Below are 19,495 nucleotides of genomic sequence, written 5' to 3' on the forward strand. Positions count from 1 at the left end.
AGTCAGATGTGTCTGAAAGATCCCAAATTCACCTTCCCACATTCTGCGCAGTAGAGTCACCTTCAGATATGGTAGAATTTGGAACAACACAATTGGTCAAAGGGTTTCCTGATGAAGGGCTTTTGCCCGAAACGTCGACTTTGCCTGTCCTCGGATGCTGCCTGAATTGCTGTGCTCTTCCAGCTCCACTGATCCAGAATCTGGTTTCCAGCATCTGCAGTCATTGTTTTTACCAAAGGGTAAGAGAACTAAGCAGAGAGTTAGTATTCATATTCTTGTACACTCCCTGTAACTTTTTCCAGGAAATGTTTCTGTGTGTATGTTGAATGAGGGAAAGTTCTTACTTAGCTATGACGCACCCTTGTTTGAATTCTTTGCTGCCATTCACTATCCAAGCTTGCATGCAAACACTGGGGAAAAGCAATGGCTTCTCTTACTGCTGCCTCACAGTGCCAGGGACCCAGGTTTGATTCCAGCCCGGGCGTCTGTCTGTGTGGAGTTTGCACACTCTCCCCTTGTCTGCGTGGGTTTCCGCCCATGATCCAAAGATGTGCAGGTTAGGTGAATTGTCCATGTTAAATTGCCGTAGTGTTCTGGGATGTGTAGGTTAGTTACATTAGTCAGGGGCAAATATAAGATAGTAGGGGAATGAGTCTGTGTGGGTTACTTTTCGGAGGGTTGGTGTGGAGTTGTTGGGATGAAGGGCCTGTTTCCACACTGTAGGGATTCTATGATTCTCTTTATGGGTTAAGATAAGTGTAATGTGCTTATTCCATACTTCTACTTCCATATGTAAATCTCTTTTTCATCGTTAATTGGTTCACTCTCCTCCAGTTCCTACTGCCACTGATCACATTCCAGCTCCAAGGTGAGCACGTAAACCTGCCTGGACTGCTTGTTGGTCCCTCCCTCAAAGGCACTCACTACCTGATCTGGGGAATCACTATCAAGAAGTAAAGTGGATCCATTGAGAGCTGACCCCACCCCCCTTCCCACCCTCCCGCGCTTAATGCCAGTGCTCTCCTCCACAGCCACTTTCCAGCAAAACCCTGCACTACAAAACATTTCCACCATTACAGGTCTACAGCCTGGGCTGCTCTTCAGTCCTGGGCCTCAGGTACCTGTCATCCACAACCTCACGGACAGGCCGCAGAAATTAAAGTTTCTGCCAGTCTCTGGTTAGCCGGTTGCCCTCAGCAACTGGGTCCCTGTTGTTGGGTTCATGATCCTGGGAAAAGGCTTGTGCTGGCCTAACAGCTGCCTGATTTGCTCCCAACAGGCAGCATGGGTCTTGTTAGTTCCCTATCAACAGGCAAAGCCCCTACTCTCTCCAAAAGGTTTTGCCCATTGTTGCACTCCTTGCAAGACAAATATAACCTTCCTTAAATAAGGAGACCAAAACTGTACCCAATATTCAACAAGGCCCTAGTTAATTTAACACCAATAATATTTCTTCACTCTTAAATATCGTTTTCTTTCCCAATTATTTGCTGTACCTACATGCTAAACTTCTGTGAAGGTGATTGTATAGTAACCTTGCTGGATGTTAATCTAGATTGCTAGCCTAATGCTCTAGGGACTTGGGTTTGAAGCCAGCCCTGGTAAATAATGGGCACTACCAGCTACAAGTTCCCTTCCAAGCCACTCACCATCCTGACTTGTAAATATATTACCATTCCTTCAGTGTTGTGGTGTTAAAATCCTGGAATTCCCTCCCTAAGGGAATTGTGGGTTAACCCACAGCAGGTGGACTACAGTGGTTCAAGAAGGCAACTCACTATCACCTTCCTAAGTGCAACTAGAGATGGGCATTAAATACTGGCCCGGCCAGAAACACCCACATCCCACAATTGAATTTAAAAAAAGAAATTGAATCCAAAAAAGGCTTGGAACCTGAAGTGACTCTTGGGGTGATCATGAGGGCATTAGTGTTTAAACCCCATTTGGTTCATGAACACTCTGTAGGGAAGGAAATCCACCGAGCTTATCTGCTCTGGCCTTTATGTGACCCGGATCCATTGCAATGTTTTTAATGCTGCTGAAATGGAAGCTATTTCGAACCACTACATGGCATCAACCTAAACATTGGAAACAACAAGAGAAAATCCATCCATATTGAACTTGCAATGTCCTCCCTGGTGTGAGTAAAGCAGTGCACTTTATCTGATGTGGCAATGTTTATGCTATCCCTGATAACCTAAGGAACTGGGAGTGGATACTGTGGCATTGAAGAAGCTGACAGACATTTATTACAACTGCCTATTTGTTCAAACACTACATTCACAAGCATATAAGTACCAGTGCTAACGTTAATCTATTAGATTACAAATGAGCAGCATGCTTCCAATAGAATGTCATGCTTCAAGTGATCTGAGGTAAGATGGAGCCCAAAATCTTTTTACCCTCAGCTCACATGCTAAGATGTAGATATGATATCATGAACCTCTTGAAAGTAAATACTGACAGAGTGGCAAGACACAACACTCCCTCCTAACATGTGAGGTCTTGTACCAATACTGGGAGAGCTGGTCCATAGACTGAGGTAAAAACAATGACTGCAGATGCTGGAAACCAGATTCTGGATCAGTGGTGCTGGAAGAGCACAGCAATTCAGGCAGCATCCGAGGACAGGCAAAATCGACGTTTCGGGCAAAAGCCCTTCATCAGGAATAAAGGCAGAGAGCCTGAAGCGTGGAGAGATAAGCTAGAGGAGGGTGGGGGTGGGGAGAAAGTAGCATAGAGTACAATCGGTCAGTGGGGAAGGAGATGAAGGTGATAGGTCAGGGAGGAGAGAGGCAGTGGATAGGTGGAAAAGGAGCTAGGCAGGTCGGACAAGTCCGGACAAGTCAGGGGATCGTGTTGCTGAAGGTTAGAAACTAGGATGAGGCGGGGGAAGGGGAAATGAGGAAACTGTTGAAATCCACATTGATGCCCTGGGGTTTAAGTGTTCCGAGGCGGAAGATGAGGCGTTCTTCCTCCAGGCATCTGGTGGTGAGGGAGCGGCGGTGGAGGAGGCCCAGCACCTCCATATCCTCAGCAGAGTGGGAGGGGGAGTTGAAATGTTGAGCCACGGGGCGATTTGGTTGATTGGTGCGGGTGTCTCGGAGATGTTCCCTAAAGCGCTCTGCTAGGAGGCGCACAGTCTCCCCAATGTAGAGGAGACCGCAACGGGAGCAACGGATACAATAAATGATATTAGTGGATGTGCAGGTAAAACTTTGATGGATGTGGAAGGCTCCTTCAGGGCCTTGGATGGAGGTGAGGGAGGGGGGGTGGGCACAGGTTTTACAGTTCCTGCGGTGGCAGGGGAAAGTGCCAGGATGGGAGGGTGGGTCGTAGGGGGGCGTGGACCTGACCATGTAGTCACGGAGGGAACGGTCTTTGCGGAAGGCGGAGAGGGGTGGGGAGGGAAATATATCCCTGGTGGTGGGGTCTGTTTGGAGGTGGCGGAAATGTCGGTGGATGATTTGGTTTATGCGAAGGTTGGTAGGGTGGAAGGTGAGCACCAGGGGCGTTCTGTCCTTGTTGCGGTTGGAGGGGTTGGGTCTGAGGGCGGAGGTGCGGGATGTGGACGAGATGCGTTGGAGGGCATCTTTAACCACGTGGGAAGGGAAATTGCGGTCTCTAAAGAAGGAGGCCATCTGGTGTGTTCTATGGTGGAACTGCTCCTCCTGGGAGCAGATACGGCGGAGGCGGAGGAATTGGGAATACGGGATGGCATTTTTGCAAGAGGTAGGGTGGGAAGAGGTGTAATCCAGGTAGCTGTGGGAGTCGGTGGGTTTGTAGAAAACGTCAGTGTCAAGTCGGTCGTCACTGATGGAGATGGAGAGGTCCAGGAAGGGGAGGGAGGTGTCAGAGATGGTCCAGGTAAATTTAAGGTCAGGGTGGAATGTGTTGGTGAAGTTGATGAATTGCTCAACCTCCTCGCGGGAGCACGAGGTGGCGCCAATGCAGTCATCAATGTAGCGGAGGAAGAGGTGGGGAGTGGTGCCGGTGTAATTACGGAAGATCAACTGCTCTACGTAGCCAACAAAGAGACAGGCATAGCTGGGGCCCATACGTGTGCCCATGGCTACCCCTTTGGTCTGGAGGAAGTGGGAGGATTCAAAGGAGAAATTGTTAAGGGTGAGGACCAGTTCGGCCAAACGAATGAGAGTGCCGGTGGAGGGGTACTGTTGGGAACGTCTGGAGAGGAAAAAACGGAAGGCTTGGAGGCCCTGGTCATGGGGGATGGAGGTGTAGAGGGATTGGATATCCATGGTGAAGATGAGGCGTTGGGGGCCGGGGAAACGGAAGTCTTGGAGGAGGTGGAGGGCGTGGGTGGTGTCTCGAACGTATGTGGGGAGTTCCTGGACTAGGGGGGATAGGACAGTGTCGAGGTAGGTAGAGATGAGTTCAGTGGGGCAGGAGCATGCTGAGACAATGGGTCGGCCAGGGTGGTCAGGCTTGTGGATCTTGGGAAGGAGGTAGAACCGGGCAGTGCGGGGTTCCCGGACTATGAGGTTGGAAGCTGTGGGTGGGAGATCTCCTGAGGTGATGAGGTTCTGTATGGTCTGGGAGATGATGGTTTGGTGATGGGGGGGTGGGGTCATGGTCAAGGGGGCGGTAGGAAGAAGTGTCCTTGAGTTGGCGTTTGGCTTCAGCAATGTAGAGGTCAGTGCGCTAGACTACCACTGCGCCCCCTTTATCCGCTGGCTTGATGGTGAGGTCAGGATTGGAGCAGAGGGATTGGAGGGCTGTGCGTTGTGAGGATGAGAGGTTGGAGTGGGGGAGGGGGGTCGACAGGTTGAGGCGGTTAATGTCCCGGTGGCAGTTGGAAATGAAGAGGTCGAGGGCAGGTAATAGGCCAGCGCGGGGTGTCCAGGTGGATGCAGTGTGTTGGAGGTGGGCGAAGGGGTCCTCGGAAGGTGGGCGGGAATCCTGATTGTGAAAGTAAGCTCGGAGGCGGAGGCGACGGAAGAATTGTTCGATGTCACGGCATGTATTAAATTCATTGATGCGTGGACGGACGGGGACGAAGGTGAGTCCTTTGCTGAGGACTGATCGTTCGTCCTCGGTGAGGGGGAGGTCTGGGGGGATGGTGAAAACTCGGCAGGGCTGGGAGCTGGGAGCTCGTGTGGGTGTAGAGCTGGGAGTGGGGTCGGAGCCAGTACCTGGAGTGGGTGTGATGGTGGGGGGAATGGGGGTAGAGTCATGAGCAGGGGTAGTGTTCCCCTCGGGATTCTGGGGGGTGGGGATAGTGACAGTGGGGTCTGTGGGGGGCGTGTCAGCAGAATGCAGGTGAGTGGCGCTGGTGGGGATGGAAGTGGTGGCAGACACGGCAGTAGGGGTGGCGGAAGTCACTGAGCGTGTGGCATCAGCGATGATGTGAGGGGCGGAAGTGGCTGTGGGAGTGGCCATGATGGGGGCAGAAGTGACATCATCAATCAGCGTGGGGGTGGTAGCTGCATCAGCCGCATGGCTAATGGTGTTTCCGAGGCCAGGGGAATCTTCTGGAACGTTCAAGGAGCGCTGGTTATGGAGGTGGGTAGATAAAAGTTTGTTGTACTTACAGTTTTTGATGTTTGAGATGGAATTGAAATAGTGTTTGTTGAGAGTATGGATTCTCCTGAGGATGTAGTACAGAGTGGGTCCTTTGCAATTCTGAGAGAGTGTGGCCCTCAGCTGAGGCAGGGCAGACTGTAGAGAGGTTAGGTGCTGGCGCATTGCTGCAAGCGTGGAGCGGAGGATCTTGATGGAGAACTGTTGCTGGTGTTTTTGAATCTGTAGTCTGTACTGTTTGTCCTGTTCGGGTCCGAACTCTGCTGGTTTAAAGGTGGTCCGGAGTCCGTGTGGGATGAGTTGGTTACGGAGACAGACACTGAGGAAGCAAATGTGGCTGTGATAGCGAGTTTGTTTCAGGACATGGTTGAAGAGCTTCAGGGCTGAGGAAATGACCTGGGAGTTGCAGTGGGAGAGAGACTCCCTGAGATTCTTGTAGAGAGAGGAGGAAAACTTCTTCAAGGCAGGCATCCTTGCAAGAGGATTCGCAGTAGGGTTAAAATCAACGAGGTAAAAACAATGACTGCAGATGCTGGAAACCAGATTCTGGATCAGTGGTGCTGGAAGAGCACAGCAATTCAGGCAGCATCCGAGGACAGGCAAAATCGACATTTTGGGCAAAAGCCCTTCATCAGGAATAAAGGCAGAGAGCCTGAAGCGTGGAGAGATAAGCTAGAGGAGGGTGGGGGTGGGGATAGAGTAGCATAGAGTACAATAGGTCAGTGGGGAAGGAGATGAAGGTGATAGGTCAGGGAGGAGAGGGTGGAGTGGATAGGTGGAAAAGGAGCTGGGCAGGTCGGACAAGTCAGGGGATCGTGTTGCTGGAGGTTAGAAACTAGAATGAGGTGGGGGAAGGGGAAATGAGGAAACTGTTGAAGTCCACATTGATGCCCTGGGGTTGAAGTGTTCAGAGGCGGAAGATGAGGCGTTCTTCCTCCAGGCGTCTGGTGGTGAGGGAGCGGCGGTGAAGGAGGCCCAGGACCTCCATGTCCTCAGCAGAGTGGGAGGGGGAGTTGAAATGTTGAGCCACGGGGCGATTTGGTTGATTGGTGCGGGTGTCTCGGAGATGTTCCCTAAAGCGCTCTGCTAGGAGGCGCCCAGTCTCCCCAATGTAGAGGAGACCGCATCGGGAGCAACGGATACAATAAATGATATTAGTGGATGTGCAGGTAAAACTTTGATGGATGTGGAAGGCTCGTTTAGGGCCTTGGATGGAGGTGAGGGAGGAGATGTGGGCACAGGTTTAACAGTTCCTGCGGTGGCAGGGGAAAGTGCCAGGATGGGAGGGTGGGTCAGGGGGGCGTGGACCTGACCAGGTAGTCATGGAGGGAACGGTCTTTGCGGAAGGCGGAGAGGGGTGGGGAGGGAAATATATCCCTGGTGGTGGGGTCTGTTTGGAGGTGGCAGAAATGTCGGTGGATGATTTGGTTTATGCGAAGGTTGGTAGGGTGGAAGGTGAGCACCAGGGGCATTCTGTCCTTGTTGCGGTTGGAGGGGTTGGGTCTGAGGGCGGAGGTGCGGGATGTGGATGAGATGCGTTGGAGGGCATCTTTAACCACGTGGGAAGGGAAATTGCGGTCTCTAAAGAAGGAGGCCATCTGGTGTGTTCTATGGTGGAACTGCTCCTCCTGGGAGCAGATACGGCGGAGGCGGAGGAATTGGGAATACGGGATGGCATTTTTGCAAGAGGTAGGGTGGGAAGAGGTGTAATCCAGGTAGCTGTGGGAGTCGGTGGGTTTGTAGAAAATGTCAGTGTCAAGTCGGTCGTCACTGATGGAGATGGAGAGGTCCAGGAAGGGGAGGGAGGTGTCAGAGATGGTCCAGGTAAATTTAAGGTCAGGGTGGAATGTGTTGGTGAAGTTGATGAATTGCTCAACCTCCTCGCGGGAGCACGAGGTGGGGCCAATGCAGTCATCAATGTAGCGGAGGAAGAGGTGGGGAGTGGTGCCGGTGTAATTACGGAAGATCAACTGCTCTACGTAGCCAACAAAGAGACAGGCATAGCTGGGGCCCATACGTGTGCCCATGGCTACCCCTTTGGTCTGGAGGAAGTGGGATGATTCAAAGGAGAAATTGTTAAGGGTGAGGACCAGTTCAGCCAAGACTAGTCAGGTCTGACACAGTCATATCCATTGAATCCATACCTTATAGATATTGTCCCAGACACCATCATCACTATCCCTGGATATGTCTTGTACCATCAATAGGACAGACCCACCAGAGGTGGTGACATTGTGGTACACAGTCAGATCAGAGTTGCCCTGGGAGTTATCAGCATTGACTTTGGATCTCATGAAGTTTCATGGCATATGGTCAAACATGGGTAAGAAGAACTTTGACTGATTACTTCCCATTCTTTCCTCTTGGCTGATGAATCCGTATTCCTCCATTTTGAACAACACCAGAAGGAAACACCAAGGGTGGCAAAGGACAGAATGTGAGAACTTCAACGTCCATCACCAAGAGTGGCTCAGAAATGGCGCTACTGGCCAGACTGGTTCAAACCTAAAGATTTGAGCTGCTAGACTGCATCTGTGACAAGCAATGAGGGAACCAACAAAAGTAATAACTTTACTTGACTTCATCCTCACCAATCTACTTGTAGATACATCCGTCCATGACAGTATTGATAAGAGTGACCACCACTTCACTTCAAGAATATCCTCCTTTAAAATTGGTGGCACCATCACTGCTAAATGGGATAGACCTTAAACAGATAATTCAATACTGGGCATCCATGAAATGCTGTGGGCTAACAGCAGTAGCAGAATCATACTCCAACACAATTTGAAATCTCATGGCCCAGCTTATCTCACATTCTGCCATTCCCATCAAGCCTGGTTTAATGGTGAGTACAGGACAGCATGCCAGGAACAGCACCTCACATAGCAAAAAACGAGATTCCAACCTGGTGAAGCTACCAAACAGGATTTTTTGTACACAGGACAGAAATCATAGGATTGTTTGTAGCACAGAAGCCTGGGTGCTGAACTGAGTGTAAAGACCTGCCCCCAACCTGGGCACAGCGGAATGCTCTTCGGAGGGTCAGTTCAGACTTGATGGGCCAATTAGCTTCTCTCTGCACTGTAGGAATTCTAGGAAAATGTACAAATATATAAAAAATCCCAATGAGCTTATCAAAACCCAATTTTTCTGACAGATTGCCTCTCAGGACAAAATTAAATCATGTCAGGTTTCTTGAAAAAACTGGAAATGTGTTGCTGGAAAAGCGCAGCAGGTCAGGCAGCATCCAGGGAATAGGAGAGTCGACGTTTCGGGCATAAGCCCTTCTTCAGGCTTATGCCCGAAACGTCGACTCTCCTATTCCCTGGATGCTGCCTGACCTGCTGCGCTTTTCCAGCAACACATTTCCAGCTCTGATCTCCAGCATCTGCAGACCTCACTTTCTCCTCCTTCTTGAAAAAACTGTAAAAGTTGTGATTTATTGTAATATTGAACAAATCCTTGAATGAGGAAAGGTTTTTAGTTTATGCAACTTAAACCATACCCTTTCAAAATCCAAACATAACACACACATGCTCACTTCATCATGACAAAGACAGGCAAATAGTTTATCAATATACTCTGAGTGGAAGAAGAATAAACACAATATAAAGTGAACAAAATTCTGAAGATAAAAAGTTCAAACCACAATTGGAAAGTTCCTTTTCTTTCAACATCATTTAGATTTTTACTCTGGCAAGATACTCATATCTGTACAGTCACAATCATCCTTCAATTTCCTGACTGATCATATGAACTTAGGTCTTTTCTTGTATGAATTCTTTCTTGTAAGCTTCCCATAGTTTTTTTGGCTTTTTTCCCTCATGGACAAGGGTTGGCGGGGTTGGGGAGTAGGGGGGGGAGCGTGGGTGGAGGAGATAAACAATTGGTATGAAAGAGATATTCTTAGATTGGTGAGTAGTGATCTGAGACTGTAGTCTTTCTTTCTATGCATAAACAAATGATGAAACAAATGGGGTTTGTCCAACTTTTCTGGATAATACTAAACTAGGGAGGATTGTTGAGAAAGTACAACATTGCAAGCTGCTTAACTTAAATGACAGAAAGCAATGTTAACACTTTAACCTAAAGTGTGAAATAATATATTTTAGAGTGTAAATGAGGTATCATTGATGAACATATTTTTAGGGCTTAAGTCATTATGAGATAACACATGAGTGCAAAATGTGTCCAGGAAGAGTAGTGGAAACTTTACATTATCAATAGGAGTTAAAATCATACAACGCTAGGTTATAGTCCAACAGGTTTACTTGGGAGTACCAGCTTTCGGAATGCTGCTCCTTCATCAGGTAGCTAGTGGGGCAGGATCATAGGACACAGAATTTATAGCAAAAGATCTTAGTGTCACACAACTGATACAGCGTTGAACAAACCTGGATTGCTGTTAAGTCTTTCATATTTTAGAATGGGGTTGCAAGTTTCGATTCATTAATATGTAAATCACAGAACTTCTTTCAAGTCACATTCCCAAGATAACTGAAGGTTTTATAAAAAAAAGTGACATCTCAGCTCAGACAATGCATTAAAGGTGTGAGGTTTGTTCAATATATCGCATCAGTTGTATGACACTATGATCTTCTGCTATAAATTCTGTGTCCTATGATCCCGCCCCACTCGTTACCTGATCAAAGAGCAGCACTCGGAAAGCCAGTGCTTCCAAATAAACCTGTTGGACTATAACCTGGTGTTGTGTGATTTTTAAGTTTATCCACCCCAGTCCAACACTGGCACCTCCACATCAAAATAATGGAGGAAATGGTCTTGTAGTTATAAAAAGTGCTATGTATGTTTTGTGTGTTCCATCTTCAGAAGAGCTTGAAATGATGGAATTACATAATGATGGGAGTCTAGGAGAATTTGGAGATGCAGAGGCTAGGGCTGAAGTTTAAGTCTGTGGTAACAATTGATTGAGTCCAGTGTGTTTGTCTCTTCCCTCTAGTTGAGGACCATAGAAGAAAATGCCTTCGACTTTGCATAGAAATTACGAGAAATAAATCCAGGAACGCACACTTACACATCGGCTTATGTTCAAAAAATTGTGCAGTTCCAAGATGGCCACAAATGGAAAGTGAATTGAGGTGATGAGAAAGAGATGATACTTAATTGAGACAGAAGAGGTTAGAGAAAAGACAGGAAATCAGGACTGAACTAAAAAATTGGAGTTGTCAAGGTTAACAGAAATGATTCAATCGTCAAATTTTCCACTCCTCCTCGATGTTCGAGGTGGCTGTAAGATTTATAGGTTCTGCTTGAGATAATCGGCAAAATGTGGAAAATGAGATTTTAAAGTAAGGGAGACATTTACATGGATACTGATGGAAGAGGTTTTAAAATAAAGATTTTTGCCATTTCTCATCTGATCCATTTTGTGACCACTCTGCCAATTTAGTGTCAATCATTAGCAGTTTAGTGAAGGCTATGGAACACAATGAGTAAAATACCTTTTAACATCAAGACTCATTAAAAAGAAAACTGAATAAAAGGCTAGAATTTTAAAGAACAATTATCTTATGTTTTCCTTTGTGATTTTTAAAAACAAATACATGAAATAAAATTTTAAAAATAAAATTTCAAAATTGTTAAATAAAGCATTTCAACTAATTTTTACCACCTAAATTAATGCTTCTATTTCTCAGCTAGTGTCAGATGCATTTTCCTGTGCTTTGTGGATGAAATGTTTAACAAAACCAAAATCATAGAGGCTGTTACTGCACTAAAAACTCTCCAGAGCACAAAGACCTTTAAACAAGACAGGAAGCATCACTTAACTATTTGGCATATCATTAATACCCGATAGTGCCGTTGCTTAGAAATCATCACAATCACAATTGTACATTGAGATTGAGAAAGATGGTATGAGAAAGAACTCAGCCAGCATTAGGGTCAGTGCGGATATACCTGCCAAACTAATGTCAAATAGTATGTGTAATATCTCTTCACAATCTAACTCTCGAAGTTCAGGTAGCATTCTGGTAAACCAACACTGGACTCCCTCAAATACAGTAAACTTGGTTTTAAGTGGCACCTTATCAAAAAGGCATTCTCGATAACATTCTTGATAAAATGGCAACAAAAAAAAACCTCAAATACCATGATCTATGGTGATGTCTGAGTATTCATGCTGCAAATAAAGTATAACATATTCCTGATGAAGGGCTTTTGCCCGAAACGTCGATTTTCCTGCTCCTCGGATGCTGCCTGACCTGCTGTGCTTTTCCAGCACCACTCTAATCTAGACTCTGGTTTCCAGCATCTGCAGTCCTTGTTTTTACCCCGTGATGTGTATACATCCTGCATTGCATTTCTATTGCTTACTGTGCGGTTTTACATTGATTTTAGGAGATGTGTTGATGTTTTTATATGGACTTTTTTCAGAGATGCAATGTCTCAAAGCTTCGCTTGGTCAGGGTTTACTGCTGTTATGCATACCTTGTACTTATGATCAACCAGCACTTCCAGGTCCCATGGGTGTAGGTTAATAAAAGGTATGCCGTACCTCTAAAATTGTGGTACCCAAAAATGCTCTCAGTATGCCCAATCTGATTTGGATCTCTGTTTGTTCTCTTTGATCCCTCAGAAGTTTGGACTTTTTTTGGGGGTTGCGTACATTCTCAAAGGTCTTAACAAGGTGGGTGTAGAGAAATGATACTTCCTCTCATGGACAAGTCCAGAACTAGGGGGCACTGTTTTAGAATTAGAGGTTGCTCCTTTAGGACCGAGGTGAGGGGAATTCTTTTTCTTTCTCAAAGGGGTGTGCAATTTTGAAACTCTGCCTCAGATGATGCTGGAGTCATTAAATATTTGTAAGGCGGAGGTAGATGGATTCTTGGAAGACAATGAAATCAAGAGTTATTTCGAGTTGTCGGGGTTTTAGATCAGTTATGATTTTATTGAATGGAGGAGCAGGGACCAAATGCTCTCCAGGTAGTTCAACCATAATGCCGTAGCTGTGTTCCAGCGAAACCTTACTTAATAGAAATAATGGGGTCTATGAAAAAAGTGGGGTAGATCAGCAAAAAATAACACTCACAATTGATCAAAACTCACTCAAAAGCCTAACACTAAGTATAGCACAGCCCGAACGAAGGTTTAAATCATATTTATTCATGAAACAAAAGTAAATTTAATGCATTACATTGGAAAACTATAGTTAATGCAGGGACAGAGGGTCATCATCATCGCCACCATCAGGTGCAGTTGTGGTTGCAGAAGTGGATGGCTGTGGTTGTCTTCTGACCGTTTCTTGAGGGCTGGCTTAAAAAACATATCCAGTTTTTGCTGTTTTGCCCTTTTCCTTCCGTCTTGAAGAAGCTGTTCACAGGGTGCCAGATGATAACATAGAATCCACAGAATCATAGAATCCCTTCAGTGCGGAATCGGGCCATTCAGCTCAACAAGTCCCCACCGACCCTCCAAAGAGTATCCCACACAGATCCATTCTCCTCCCCTATTACTCTACATTTCCCATGGGCAATTTAGCATGGCCGATTCGCCTGACCTGCACATCTTTGGACTGTGGGAAGAAACCGGAGCACCCGAAGGGAACCCACGCAGACACTGGGAGAACGTGCAAACTCCACACAGACAGTTGCCCGAGGGTGGGATTGAACCGGGGTCCCTGTGCTGTGAGGCAGCAGTCCTTGAACTGCTACCCTGCTGTGTACTGTGTTGTAATTGTTGTCCTCGAAGAGCTGCAACTGCCTCTCCCTCAGGGTGAATTCAAAAGAGAAGTGGAGAGCTCTTCATCTTTTTCATCTCCAGCTTCCGCTTCCCCTTCAGTAACAAGCTGTTGTAGATCAACTGTAGAAAGGTCTTCACAGTGGAACTCAAGCAACTCTTCAGTATCCTCACTTTCTACTCCTTCAAAGCCAACCTGCTTTGCAAGAGCAACACAATGCTCTTTGATTTTTGGGAGCTCCTGTGATGGTTCACATCCTTTAAAATCTTGAGAAAAATCCAGAAGCTGCCACAAAACTGCATGCAAGCAGTCCTTACTGACATCTCCCCAGGCCTCCACAATAAGGTCATTAGCATTCTTGATGTTAAAGCTCTTCCAAAATTGAAGAACACTCTCCTTATTATCTCCGTCAGTAGCTGCAATCAGCCTCTTGAATGTGTATCTTAAATAGTAAGCTTTAAAAGCTGATATTGCACCCTGGCCCATGGGTTGAATGAGAGAGCTTGTACGTCTCACATGTTCTGACAGCAGTTGACATCAGTGTATGCTTAAATATAAGGAATCCAAGTGTGACCTTTGCAGAGCCATTCAGACAGCCAAGGACCAATACCAATCCAAACTAGAGACCCAGACAGACACCCGGGGACTATGGCAAGGACTGAATGACATCATAGGTTCTAAAAAGAGACAGTGCAAGGTTAGAACAAAGTCTTACCACAAATTCAACCCAAACTCTGGGTCAGATACATGGATGACACCTTTGTAATCATTAAAAACACGGAAATAGAGAACACACACCGGATCATCAACGCCACACTCACAGGAATCCGATTCACTAGAGAGGAAGAAAAGGACAACCAACTCCCATTCCTAGACGTGATGGTACAGAGAACACCTAACGGAGAATTCACCACAAAGGTATACAGGAAAGCCACACACACAGACCAAGTTCTGAACTACGAAAACAACCACCCCAATACACACAAACGAAGTTGCATCAAGACACTATTCAAAAGGGCCACAACACACTGCAGCTCACCAGAACTGCAAAAAGAGGAAGAGGAACACCTATACAAGGTATTCGCAAAAAACGGATATCCGCGCAATTTCATCAACAGATGCCTAAGAGAAAGACAACGGAATGAGGACATGCCGCAACCCAAAGGACTAGCCACACTACCATACATCAAGAACATCTCTGAAATGACAGCCAGACTACTGCGACCCCTAGGACTCATAACGGCACACAAACCAACAGCCACTCTCAGACAACAACTCACCAAAACGAAGGACCCGATACCCAGCATGAGCAAAACTAATGTAGTGTACAAAATCCCATGCAAGGACTGCACAAAACACTACATAGGACAAACAGGAAGACAGCTAACGATCCGCATTCACGAACATCAACTAGCCACGAAACGACACGACCAGCTATCCTTAGTAGCCACACACGCAGACGACAAGCAACATGAATTTGACTGGGACAACACTACCATTATAGGGCAAGCCAAACAAAGAACAGCCAGGGAATTCCTAGAAGCATGGCACTCATCCACAAACTCCATCAACAAACACATCGACCTAGACCCAATATACCGGCCACTACAGCGGACAGCTGAAACTGACAACCGGAAGCGGCAGGGACAGGCCACTATAAATGCCGGAGGAAACACCACAGAAGCGCTTCACAGGAGGCTCCCAAGCACTGAGGATGTCACCTAGACAGGGGACGAAACGTTTGCAACAAAAACTTCCAGCTCGGGGAACAGAACCACAGCAACTATTATCCCCGGAGACTGATTACTAAACTTAGTGATCTCGGACTAAGCCCCACTCTCTGCAACTGGATTCTCAGTTTCCTGACCCTTGCCAACTTTTACACGTGCGCCATTGAGAGCATTCTGTATGGTTGTATCACTACCTGGTAGTGATACAACCCTGGTAGTATTGATCCCTGACCTCAAATTCACCTGGACCGTCTCAGAATCCTCCCTCCCCTTCCTAGACCTTTCCATTTCTATCTCGGGTGACCGAATCGACACGGACATTTACTATAAACTGACCGACTCCCACAGCTACCTAGACAACACCTCCTCCCACCATGCCCCCTGTAAAAACGCTATCCCATATTCCCAATTCCTTTGTCTCCGCCGCATCTGCTCCCAGGAGGACCAGTTCCAACCCCGTACAACCCAGATGGCCTCCTTCTTCAAGGACCGCAATTTCCCGCCAGACGTAGTCGACGATGCCCTCCACTGCATCTCTTCCACTTCCCGCTCCTCCGCCCTTGAGCCCCGCCCCTCCAACCATCACCAAGACAGAACCCCACTGGTCCTCACCTACCACCCCATCAACCTCCATGTACAACGTATCATCCACCGTCATTTCCGCCACCTCCAAACGGACCCCACCACCAGTGATATATTTCCCTCCCCTCCCCTATCAGTGTTCCGAAAAGACCACTCCCTCCGTGACTCCCTCGTCAGGTCCACACCCCCCCACCAACCCAACCTCCACTCCCGACACCTTCCCCTGCAACCGCAAGAAATGCAAAACTTGCGCCCACACCTCCCCCCTTACTTCCCTCTAAGGCCCCAAGGGACACTTCCATATCAGCCACAAATTCACCTGTACCTCCACACACATCATTTATTGCATCCGCTGCACCCAATGTGGCCTCCTCTATATTGGGGAGACAGGCTGCCTACTTGCGGAATGTTTCAGAGAACACCTCTGGGACACCCGGACCAACCAACCCAACCACCCCGTAGCCCAACACTTTAACTCCCCCTCCCACTCCACCAAGGACATGCAGGTCCTTGGACTCCTCCATCGCCAGACCATGGCAACACGACGGTTGGAGGAAGAGCACCTCATCTTCCGCCTAGGAACCCTCCAACCACAAGGGATGAACTCAGATTTCTCCAGTTTCCTCATTTCCCCTCCCCCCACCTTGTCTCAGTCAAATCCCTCGAACTCAGCACTGCCTTCCTAACCTGCAATCATCTTCCTGACCTCTCCGCCCCCACCCCACTCCGGCCTATCACCCTCACCTTGACCTCCCTCCACCTATCGCATTTCCAAAGCCCCTCCCCCAAGTCCCTTCTCCCTACCTTTTATCTTAGCCTGCTGGACATACTTTCCTCATTCCTGAAGAAGGGCTCATGCCTGAAACGTCGATTCTCCTGTTCCTTGGATGCTGCCTGACCTGCTGCACTTTTCCAGCAATACATTTTCAGCTCACTACCTGGCATGACAACTTTAACATTCAAGATCGGAAACGGTTACAGAGAGTGGTGAATTCGGCCCAGACAATCACAAAGGCCAACCTCCCATTTAAAGAATCCATCTACCAGGCTCGCTGTCAAGGAAAGGCCGCCAGCATTCTCGAAGATCCATCCCACACTGGCAATGTTTTTCTACAACCCCTACCATCGGAGAGAAGGTACAAAAGCCTGAACACATTGCACCAGCCGGTTTTGAAACAGTTTCTACCCTACTGTTGTTAGAATACTGAATGGACTCACAAACTCTTAACATTCGCCTGTACCTGTGTTTTTGTTTTTGCCGCTGTTTACCTATTATTTACTATCTATGCTACTTAACTTTGTGATCTGCCTGCACTACCCGCAAGACAAAAACTTTTCACTATCCCCGATACACGTGACAATAAATTCAATTCAGTTCAACTCAGTTCAATGCATAGAACAGCGCAAAGACTTCACGTGCGAAATGACTGCTGCTGGAATCACACTATTGCGAACAGAGTTAAGCGTTCTCGAAATACTGTTTCCTAATTCTTCGGCAACATTATAGCCAAATCGCACTGCAAAACACCTTATACAAGGACTACCTGCTCTTGAGTAAGATACTTCCTAGGTCTCAGCTGGAGTGTTTTGTACAGTTCTGGGTGCTATATTAGAGGAAGGATGTGAATGCATTGGAGAGAGCATAGAAGAAGTTTGCAAGTGTATTTCCATGAATGAAGAACTTCAGTTATGAGGGTAGATTGAAGAGGTTGGGGCTTCTTGAAGAGATCTGACAGAGGTTTACGAAATCATTAGCAGGCTGAATAGAATTGATAGCAAGCAGCTGTTTCCACTTGTAAAATAATAACAAGAAGAGAGGACGTAGATTTAAAGTGATCTGCAAAAGAAGCAAGAGTGAAGTAGGCAAAATCATTTTTATGTGGCAAGTAGGGTATGGAATGCAGTGCCAGGAAGTGTGCTGTAGGCAAGGATGTGGGGAAATCGTAGCAGATTGACACTAGGTAATGAAATTCTGGATCAATGGTGCTGGAAGAGCACAGCAGTTCAGGCAGCATCGAGGAGCTTCAGCAAAATCGACGTTTCGGGCAAAAGCCCTTCATCAGGAATAAATGAAAGTCATTTAATGAACCCGTGCATGCAGGCACGATGGATCGAATGGGCTCCTTCTGTGCTATGACACAGATCTGTGATTCTGCTGCTATTTCCTAGCTTGTTTTTGCAAACTCTGAGGGTTTCCCTTGCTGTGTCTCTCATCTTTGTAGGGTTTGGGTGTCAAATGGTATCTGAGAATGCTGCAAAGCCGGCTTACAACAGGGTGCTGTTTAATTGCAAGTTGTTGTTAGCCTGCAGCTGAGATGGCCCTGTGTTTGGGGGGGGCGGGGCTCTGACCCCCCAGTCAGGGTGATTGACAGGTGGACATACTGCGGCTGTGCGGAGTGACGCCAACCCAGCCGGCCTGCAGGCTCGGGGCCGGAACCCGGGCGCGGCGCGGGGCACGCCGGGGCCTGTAGTCCTCTCCGCGCCGTGCCAGGGCGGCGTCGGCCGGCTGCGGGACTCCGGGTCCCGGCGTGCACCGCGGCGAGTCCGCGCCTGCGCGCTGGGGGCGGGCAGCAAGGCGAGCTGGAGACCCAAACAGTGAGGGGCTGATCGGTGTTTGCGGAGGCTCCAGGCGGCCTTTGGCGGCGGTAATGTCCCCCTGGGCCTGCCTTTAGAGGCTGTACTGTAACCCACACCCTCGGAGACCCCTAAGCACTGTTTGACCGACTCCCATGGAAATGGCTCACATTCGAGACTTCAGTATCCAGGTAGGGACAGGGGTATGGGTATGGGTATGGGCAGGGGCAGCTGCTGGCATTCTGTTGGATGTGGCTGGCCCTGGGGGCTTTTCTCTTTCTCTTTCTCTCTCTCTCTCTCTCTCCCCCACCCTCTGATCTCAAACAAAAGCAGGTGTCTCCCTCTCCCCATTTCAGTCATGTCAACAAGATGCCCACGATTTCCCCATGTTTTGTTGCTTCCCTGGTGGCAGGTGAGCTGACCCTGTTGTCCTCTTCGAAGGTGTCTCTGACTGGCATGTGAGTTGGTGCTGCCCATCTGGCTGAGTCACTGAGACGTACAGCACGGAAACAGACCCTTCGGTCCAACCCGTCCACGTCGACCAGATATCCCAACCCAATCTAGTACCACCTGCCTGCACCCAGCCCATATCCCTCCTATTCATATACCCATCGTGATGCCTTTTAAATGTCGTAATTGTATCAGCCTCCACTACTTCCTCTGGCAGCTAATTCCATACGTGTACCACCTGCTGTGTGAAAAAGTTGCCCCTTAGGTCTCTCTTTATATCTTTCCCCTCTCGCCCTAAACCTATGCCCTCTAGTTCTGGACTCCCCCACTCCAGGGAAAACACCTGGTCTATTTATCCTATCCATGCCCCTCACGATTTTGTAAACCTCTAAAGGTCACCCCTTAACCTCCGAGGCTCAAGGGAAAACAGCCCTAGCCTAGTGTGAGACATCAAGGTGCCCTAGTGAAACCCACGCTGGGCATCATTGGGGGTGAGGGCATATCAATGCTAGTTGGAGTCACACCCCACACAAAGGAGGATGGTCACGCTGATGAAGGGCTTTTGCCCGAAACGACGGTGGTTGAAAACCAACCATCCCGGCTCCAGGCTATCACTGTATGAGTTCCTTGCAGTAGTGACCCAGCTAGCTTTAGCTGCTTCGTCAACGGCCTTCACTTCATCACAACCCAGAAATGGGGATGTTTGCACAGTGACCAGCGCTATTCGCATCTTCACAGACACTAAAATGGTCTGTGCCCAAATGCATCCAGGCCCGGACTACATTTTGGCTGTGGTTAATGACAATGGGAGACAGTGTAACCACCTTCTCATTGCATTAAGTGCCACTGTTGAATCCCTACCATCAACAAGAGATTGGCATGTTATAGAATCATAAATGTTTTCACATGGAAGCCT

At 47.8% G+C, this 19,495-nt stretch overlaps 2 protein-coding genes across 5 annotated transcripts in view; both read left to right on the forward strand.

Moving 5' to 3' along the window:
• The window catches only part of LOC122555727 (lactosylceramide 4-alpha-galactosyltransferase-like), a 28,956-nt gene extending 17,764 nt beyond the window's left edge, over positions 1 to 11,192 (forward strand). For 2 of the 4 annotated variants that reach the window (XM_087993857.1, XM_087993856.1), the window contains exon 4: positions 3 to 2,552. In XM_087993857.1, coding sequence (XP_087849983.1) covers positions 3 to 326 — 324 coding nt within the window. In that variant the 3' untranslated portion in view covers positions 327 to 2,552. Of the gene's footprint in view, positions 1 to 2; positions 2,553 to 7,946; positions 8,756 to 10,504 lie in introns of those variants that run through there. The other 2 variants (XM_087993858.1, XM_043701780.2) reach the window with 2 other exon arrangements.
• Positions 11,193 to 18,080: 6,888 nt separating this feature from the next.
• Positions 18,081 to 19,495, forward strand: part of stk25b (serine/threonine kinase 25b) — an 89,540-nt gene continuing 88,125 nt past the window's right edge. Inside the window, exon 1 of the mRNA XM_043701777.2 lies at positions 18,081 to 18,320. Coding sequence (XP_043557712.1) covers positions 18,285 to 18,320 — 36 coding nt within the window. The 5' untranslated portion in view covers positions 18,081 to 18,284. The remainder of the gene's footprint in view (positions 18,321 to 19,495) is intronic.

Source organism: Chiloscyllium plagiosum, unplaced genomic scaffold (genome assembly GCF_037043375.1).
Source record: "Chiloscyllium plagiosum isolate Xiang-an unplaced genomic scaffold, Cpla_swu_hap1 HiC_scaffold_13, whole genome shotgun sequence".
NCBI classification, from domain to species: domain Eukaryota; kingdom Metazoa; phylum Chordata; class Chondrichthyes; order Orectolobiformes; family Hemiscylliidae; genus Chiloscyllium; species Chiloscyllium plagiosum.